General features: G+C 37.6%; 2 protein-coding genes across 2 annotated transcripts; one reads left to right on the top strand and one right to left on the bottom strand.

The window, feature by feature from the left end:
* Window positions 1-2,514: 2,514 nt before the first annotated feature.
* LOC110880792 lies at window positions 2,515-3,483 on the bottom strand. The gene has a single exon (XM_022129244.1). The coding sequence runs from the start codon at window positions 3,481-3,483 to the stop codon at window positions 2,515-2,517; it is 969 nt and encodes a 322-aa protein (XP_021984936.1).
* Window positions 3,484-5,805: 2,322 nt separating this feature from the next.
* LOC110880959 (nuclear transcription factor Y subunit B-4) lies at window positions 5,806-6,807 on the top strand. The gene has a single exon (XM_022129372.2). The coding sequence runs from the start codon at window positions 5,806-5,808 to the stop codon at window positions 6,376-6,378; it is 573 nt and encodes a 190-aa protein (XP_021985064.1). The 3' UTR covers window positions 6,379-6,807.
* Window positions 6,808-8,833: the final 2,026 nt, after the last annotated feature.

Genomic DNA, 8,833 nt, shown 5'->3' with positions numbered 1-8,833 from the left:
TCAAATAACTTGAGTAGTGTGATCGTTTGTGTTTTGATATGAGTAACGTATGTAACACCCAAAAGTGCTAAAAGCAAAAAGGGATCGAGTATACTCACAGCGATTGATTGATGGATTGAAGGGAGCGCTTGAGAGTAGGGTTAGCCTGAACAGTTCGGTAGCATAACGATGAATACATGTAAAATGGAAACAAGTGTAAGTGGGTCGAACAGCCTGGTCGATCGAACAACAGGTTCGATCAGACGAGCTGTTCGTTCGGCTGGACAGTCCGTTCGGACAGTCTGTTCGATCGGCCGGTAGGCTCGATCGGTTGGACTGTTCGAGTGGATTGTTTCTTCCTTTGAGTAGGACGTGTTTGTGTGTGATGGTTGACCTTTTGAAGTTTTCGTTGTAGTATTTGAGAACACTGAAGTGTTCTTACCTTTCAGGTCGATCGATCGAACAGTATGTTCGATCGGCCGGCTTAACCGATCGTTTAGGAACTTCAGTAGTAGTCCTCAGCAGGATGTCACTCGATCGTACAGCATACTCGATCGAACAGCATGCTCGATCGGGTGGCATTCCAATACGTCAAACGAGTTGAAAATCGATTAAGGGTTGAAGCATAGTATCTCATGATCCGATGAGTAATGTTATCAAACGGCTCGTTCGATCGAACATCACCTCGTTCAATACTATACTTCATGAAATTGTCAAAGTGTGGGTCCATATGCTAGCCGATCAGCTGGCCTGGTCGATCGGCTGACATGTCCGATCGGTTGGGCTGTCCGTTCGGACAGCCTAACCGTTCGGCCAGCATCCTGACCTGGTCGGCCTGTTCGTCTAACACTTGGCTGTTCTGTTTATTTGACGTTATATTGAGGTAGTTTGACAACGAGCTGAACCATGGAACCTTCGTTCTTACTTGTTTTCCCTGCTCGGACAGGAATCACCCAAGTCCGGCCGGTAAACTGTTCGGAACGGTAGTTTGGTGTCCAACCCAAAATCGGTGAACCTCGTAGATAGAATCCGAATCTTGAACTACTCATCCACTAGAATGATTGGTGAGTCGGCTCAAGCTCCGTTCCTATCGGTTTGAAGGCATTGAGTGTAAAAGAGTTGAAAGAAAGTTGGAAATCCTTCTTTCAATCCTTCACACCATGTAAATGTTCAGATCTGTGATAGATCTTAGCTTGTTTATGTGGAAAACGGTTAGATCTGAGCTATTCATGGTAGATTAGGGCCAAAACATGATGTTCTTGAAGAACACCATGATGCCATCATCCTAGAATGCTTAGATCTTGATGATTTCACGGTTAGAAATCAAGATTTGAAAGATAGAAAGGTGTAGGAGTATGTTTTGATCAAGAAAGTACCAGATTTAGGATGAAAACTTACCGGAATCGGAAGAAATCTGAGAAAAGGTGAGGAGCACGAGCTAGTCGGTCAGAGGGTTTCCAAAAGTGGAAAGAATGACAATGACAGCCCTCTTTATAGGCTCCAAAAGAGGAAAGGGCTGGCCGATCGACCATGCATCCCGATCGGACAGCCTGCTCGATCAGACAGTCCGTCCGATCGGCTGGGCTGTTCGATCGGCTGACAGCCTGATCGATCAACAGCCTGGTTCGAGTGTTCGGTGCGACGATTTTCGATATTTCGGTTTCGATTGAAGAAGACACGAGTACGATAGAGTTTCCTATTCAAATTACTTTTAGTCCCAATCACTATATCTAACATACAATCATCTATATTTCACTCTATCTTTTATATATATATATATATATATTTGTAATACTTTTAATTTCTAACACTTAGGAAAACACAAGGGACTATTTAATGATTTTCTGTATACTACTAGTGTGTTAACAAGCGCATGTAAATATAGCACAGAAATCAGAGAGCAGTTAAGTAATTCCACACAGTTGTCAAACACTTTAATTATCAATAATAAATTGTACGGAATACATGAAATTTTGAGGGTTGTCACATATGGTGCCAGAGTGGAGGGTCTTTGGTAGAGGCAAAACAAGCAGTTGCGGAAGCATTTGGAGTGAGCGGGTAGAGAACACTGGTACTGTTATGACGACTCAGGATCGTGCCATCCTGGAAATCCTTCACAAAGAAGCTAAAAGGGTCAAATTCAATTTATGTGTTATTATCAATATTAAATTGACGCACGGAAATAAGATTTTTGATAATGTTGGGGTTAAATAACACGGATTTTAGGTGTAAAGGTTTTGACGGAGTGTGGATAACCGTTGATCCCGAACCCATGACTGGAAGTTTATTGCCATTACCCAAAAATATTGACTCTATAGGTGAGTGTGTGGAAAACGTGTTAAAGTTATTCATATCAAAGGTAATATGTGAAGAAGCACCTGTATCAATATGCCACTCTCCATTGGTATTGGAACTGGAATTCATAGACAACGCTTGTACAGTATGGGCAAGACTGGTGGGCTCCAAAGGATCTGCTGCTCCGAAGTGGGACTGGGCTTGAGAGTGTCCTAAAGAATTAGATGGTGCACTGTTGTTTTATCTCGAATTGGGCCTTGGATCCCATGGTTGATCCCAAGCTTGTGTAGGAAATGGGCAAGGTGGTGGAGCCCAGTAACGAGCAAAAGGTTGTTGTGGGGCCCAGTAGGGCACATAAGGTGCTTGAACCGTGAAGTTTTTGTATTGTTGTTGACTTTGAGAGCCATTATTTCTTGAAGAGTTGGGGCTGTGATGGGTGTTATCCCGACGGTTTTCGGAGTTATTTTCCCGGCGATTTTCACGGCGTGGAGCATGGGACTGGTCACGGTTAGACGATGGTGTGCGTTCGGATTGGGATGAAACTCCGGCGGCGATGATGGGTGTCGGATTGCGAGCTTCTCGTGCCGCAATCCGACGTGATTCTGATTGCAACTGCTCGACGGCCTGCTCCCATGGTGGTAAGTTTTGGTTTATGATGGCTGCGGTGGTATCGTATTCTCGGCGAAGACCATTGACGAGATGTAGGATCCGCTGAGTATTACTGAGCGGGCAGTCGGCGGCTGCAAGTTGGTCAGAAGGCTCCCGGGTCTTTTGGCAGTAGGCTTCAAGACTGGGCATAGAGGCAAGGGTGAGGTCGGTTAATTCATGTTGAAGAGCCATGGCACGAGGGCCTTTGTTGTTTAGAAAGAGAGTTTTGACCCGCATCCATGCCTGATATGCTGTAGATTGTTCTTCAAGAACTCGAACGAGGAGATCGTTACTAAGGGTGCCATAGATCCATTGAAGGACCACAACGTCTATCTTCTTCCATGAAATGTATTCTAGTGCAGTTTTCTCGAGTGTCGGCGAACCGTCGATGTGGTCAACCACATCGTACCCGGTGGCGTGGAGCATAAAAAGCTTAACCCATGTCGGGTATGAGACTCCGATACCATTAAGGACACGAACCTTATGTTGTATGTTCGTTACGGTGTAGACGGGGTGAAGAGATTGGGGTTTGGGATCGGTTTTATCAGCCTTGTCTCCCATTATTGAAGAGCAGACAAAGGAAAAAAAAAAAGTAAAGGATAGGGCGACAGGTTTGGCGAGATCGAAATCAAGCCACGGTATGTGATACCATGTCAGATGGAATAATTCCTTGATGTTTACTTACACAAATCAATCCATAATAATACATAAGAGATGAAAGTAATTCTAGGATCTATCTATGGTGAAAATACAATTCTAACCAACTAATAAATATTGGAAATCACATATATTCCTAATAATATACAATGATATTATTAGCTAACACTATGTCTCCAGAGGAAGATGATGTTAGAGACTATGTATCTCTACAAAAACCTAACTCGTTAAAACCTATGACTTTGATACAAATCTATCACACCCTGCAAAATAAGAGTTGGGCGTGACGACTAGTATCTTCATTGACACACCCTCTAACCTAAGTATTAGTAAGTTCTATATGGGTGTAGCTATAATTTTTTTTTATACATACTTTGTGACTAACTATAATGTGTTAACTATGGTTATAAAGTTTATACTTTTGTAAAAATAATATGATATTTCTTTAACAAAAACTAACCTGAGAGAATTCGTAAATTATAATACAACTTGAATGCCTTTTAAATTTCAATACATAGAAAAATACATGTAATACAAAACTATATATAATAGATAAATAGAAAATATTACCGGGCTACTTCATATGAGAGTGATAAAATCAAGGGTAAATATGATATATGAAAAGTATCATATATGAATAAATATATACATCGTCAGGTTCAATACATAATCAACTTAGAATATATAATCACGAAAACAATATATTATATCTTGCAGATATAGTAGTGTGAGATAGAGAGAGCAAAAGAGAGCCAATAAATAGTTGTTTTATGTATTAGTAAACAAACAAAATGTATGAGTGTTATATGAATCTTGTGATTCTCTACTTAAAATTAAACTTTTATTATTAACTAACTTGCCTATAAATATAAATAAAATAAATAATTAGATTTATGAAATAGACATGTGAATTAGTCAAATTAAATTACAGATTCCCAGCTGAGAAGTCACTAGAAGTGAATATTTTTTTTTTCATCACTATATGGGTGTCATAAATGTTAAACCTAATATTAATTTGGTAATTCTGGCAACCTAAGTTTTGTAAACCAATAGTTTATGAAGCTTTAGTTAATTCTTTTTAGGTTTTGTTTGATAGCACTCATGTTACGAGGTGGACACGTGCTTCTCCTCAAAATTAAGATCAATTTAATATTCTTTTAATCCAATAATTATTGATACCATTACCAAATTACAAATTAATTAGTGACCTAATTAGCGGGGACCATTAAGTACTTGGATGTTATTGCAAGTCATTTTCTGACTTTCCAGGGTTTTATAAAGTAGTTATTCTAATTTGAATTAAGCATTTAAAATAACCTAACTTACACAATTCTTTCAATTATTTTAGTTATGGGTTTCTGTTGCTTTTATAAGATTCGTTATTCTATATAATTTTATACTCCCAGTTGACAATTATAAGTTATTTTTTTGACGGCAAATTTCTTTTATTGCATGTCGTCTATGGGACTTAAAACCAAGACCTCACTCTTCCAAAGAGTTTAAAGGCTTTGCCTTTGCCAATGGACCACCACCCCATTGGTACAATTATAAGTTATTTGATATTAATATTCTCTGAATCTCAGTCGTTGATTTGAAGATGTCGTGAAAAATCCTAATTAGTGGTAATCGATTAGGTTTAAGTGGTGGGTCTTCATAACCTATTCGGTTGTTATAGTTTTAATTGGGTTGTATTAAACGTATTTCATCTTATCACTTTTTTACTTGTTATATGATCTTCTTTAACTTGTCAAATCAATAAGATTATACCATTTCAAACTAAAGACAACATATCTTACTGATTTAATGTTTTTCAGCGAGTTAGGTAAAAATTTAGGGGTAGGGTACGTTTAGCTAACTCAGAGATTCGGTTAAACGTACACATTCTCTTAATTTTTACTATACTCCCCTCCTCCTCCGATGTTATTAAATCATCAACTCTCGTCTTTTTACCATAAAAGACAAAAAAAAACAACCCTTTTAATTTTGTTGATTTACTGTTTTCATGGGGTACGATGAAAAATCAAGAGGAGAGGTTACGTTTAGTCAACCCCTTATAGAACCCCTTATAGACTTGCGGAACGTTGTATTTGTTGAAAGTCTAAAAGAACCGAATCCACTATAGATGGATGATGGCATAAAGATATTACTATCGTATTGGAGACTTTTATTTTGATATAAAAGAGCAACGTGTCTGTGTTTTAGAGGATCAAGATTTACTTAACCAACATGGTTCACAATATAGGATCTAACTCAGGTAGAGAAGTCATAAACTTCTCATATAATGCTAGCACTAACATTGCAGCTTCTCAACAAGATCCTGATGTGATCAACGAACAAGATCGGTTGCTACCGATCGCGAATGTAGGTCGTATCATGAAGCAAATCCTTCCCCCCAACGCGAAAATCTCAAAAGAAGCTAAAGAAACCATGCAAGAATGTGTATCAGAGTTCATTAGCTTTGTGACTGGCGAAGCATCAGATCATTGTCGTAAAGAAAAGCGAAAGACGGTCAACGGAGACGATGTGTGTTGGGCAATGTTGAATCTAGGGTTTGATGATTATGCTGAGCCATTGAAGAGGTATTTGCACAAGATTAGGGAGCTTGATAGTGAAAGGGCTAACCAAAATAAAGTGGCTAGTAGCAGTAGTAATGAACAGAAAGATCATATTCGTCATCCTCATCAAGAAACTTCATCAAATTACAGATCTGCAGGTAACCAAGATGCTCAAAAAGATACTGTTTCACCCTCCCCAAATCCTTTTAAGTTTACTGTTATAGATAAAAGAAATAAATATTAATTAGGGTTCATGACGTTGTTACTTTTATGGGTTGGAGATTCAGGGTGTTTTTAACTGGGTCAGTAAAATTTTAAATACTTGTATGATAGATGATCCTGACCCTGAATAAATTTACATCTAGGGTTAGAAAATGAGACTGAAAGAATAACATATTAGGGTGTGCCTTTGTGGATCATGAAGTTTTTGTATCATATTCGAGCTTCTATCGATACCGCAAATGACAATTTCAAATTTCAACTTTTGTATGTTTAAGGTTAATTTGTACCTCTATGGTCATTTTCTTATATGAATTGCATCAAGTTCTAGTGTGTGCTTAATCATTTGATCTTGTTAGAGCATTCCTATATGAGTGTTTTGCATAGTTGTATTTTTGTTGTTAGTTATTTTTATTTTTTTATTTTTTTGTTATGAAGATGATCTTAATTTGGATGGGCCTTAATTTGTGGATTATGAAGTTTTTATATATGTGATTTGTTCAGATTTGTGTCAAGAACTTAACAACTTTGAACTGGTGAACTTATAAACACGATCAAAATAAATAAGATAAACGCGTATTATGATTGACGTGAACTTATTATGTTTTAGGCGTACTATAAGGGCGCACTGCATCCTCAGGTGGAGTGGTGCTCGCTCTCCACACCCCCTATGGTCTAGTCCTACTTTTACTGTTTCTTCATTTCAGGATGCCCATGCCAATTGATCCATCTCGCATCCCACGCCATATCAGCATAATCTCCTTCCCGCTCTGCTCCCTTCCTACTTCCCGAGCTCATTCCGCCTAGCCTAAATGCCATAAAAAAGTTCATCTCCCTCGTGATAAAAGGCAGGAACATGATATATATATATATATATATATTGCTAGATTGCTTGTAACATTTCATATGTTAGATTTTTTTGAACAACACAACCCCCCCCCCCCCACACACACACACACAACACTCAACCTATTGTCCACTTTTAGGACATGAACTTACACCAATTTTACACCAATTTTGATGATGATGAGTACCTAATATCACTAAGCTAAAGGGCTATCAGCATATGTTAATTAAAAACAGAAAATCCAATAATAAAAAAAAAAAACAAAATACATAAGCAGGTAAAAGTAGTTTTCATTTGATTATCTTTTATATATAAGTTTATTTGTTAGTAACTATTTTATCTATAGTTTTAATATTATGATAGTTTTTTTTTCTATTTTCATTATTATTATGGTTTATCATTTGTTTATTAGCTTTATTATTATTATTTTGTTATAATTTCTCTATATTAAGACATTACTATATGATAAAAAAAAAACACAATGAACAGTGTTTGAACAGTGTTTCTTTTTTTATCATATAGTAATTAAAATTAGGATGGTATCGGGTATAGATACGGGTCTCAAATTTATCAAATCGGTGTATTTTCGGTACCGGTTTTGCACAGGTATTCACCGGTTTTTACCCTCAAATACCGGTGCCGTACCAGTACCGACCGGTACCGAACCGTACCATGCTAGGTATATTCGGTACCGGTACCCACTTTTGGGGATTTCGGTAACGGTATTTTCGGTACTGGTTGGTACCAAGCTCATCAAATCCTGTAGCAACGCAGCAATGCAAGTAATTGCACCGTTTATATTATTTTTAATACACACTGTAAGTAAACTGTATTTCGTTTGAATGAAGTTTTATATACACAACTTATTTTGCTTTCTTTTTTGTCTTTTTCTGTAATGAATGAATTGTAGCATGTAAAATTAACTTGGATATTTAGAATATTGATGAGCAAATCGTACCAAATCCTGTAAACGAACCGGTATCATATCGGTACCAAATTTACTATACCAAATCATTTACGGTACCAATTTGGTACCCACCTTTTGGCGTTTTCAGAATCGTTACTTTCGGTTCGACATCGGTCTAGCACCATATCTGTATTTATTGATTTTTACCTTCAAATACCATACCGTATTGTACCGAGCATTTTCGATGCCGGTACCTAATTTCGATGATTTTCCGGATCGGTACTTTCGCTGCCGTTACCGGTACCGAGCTCATCCATATTTTAACGTGTTAGCACCGTAATAACTGAACTGAAAACAACCGAATTTCCAACATGGAGGACGTGTGGGTCCTATTATTATATATTAGGTTATTTAAAATCGATTTTTTTATGACGGAGTGACTATCCTTACCACGTCTTTTTATTTATGATTTGATATTCGGTATCTGTTTGCCGTTGCTGGCATGTCTTTTGTAGTCATTGGGTTCCGCCGCAACGCGCGGACGGAAAGTAACTAGTTTATTCAATACATAGAATAGAATATATAATCACCAATATCCTTTGGCTCTTTGTTTCGACTCTTTTGTGGTATCAAACTGTTCCTTTTTTTTAACGACCAACGAAATAAAAGTCTAGCTATCTGGGGTAACTCAATGGCAAAAGGCGATCTAACACGCCTGCGACTATA

The sequence above is a fragment of the Helianthus annuus genome, chromosome 10, assembly GCF_002127325.2.
Source record: "Helianthus annuus cultivar XRQ/B chromosome 10, HanXRQr2.0-SUNRISE, whole genome shotgun sequence".
In the NCBI taxonomy this organism is placed as follows: Eukaryota; Viridiplantae; Streptophyta; class Magnoliopsida; order Asterales; family Asteraceae; genus Helianthus; species Helianthus annuus.
Note: the sequence above shows the minus strand (reverse complement) of the source record. Positions and strands in the feature narration are given on the sequence as shown.

Coding starts and splice junctions, on each gene's coding strand:
- LOC110880959 (XM_022129372.2), top strand. CDS start 5,806: ATGGTTCACAATATAGGATCTAACTCAGGTAGAGAAGTCATAAACTTC.
- LOC110880792 (XM_022129244.1), bottom strand. CDS start 3,483: ATGGGAGACAAGGCTGATAAAACCGATCCCAAACCCCAATCTCTTCAC.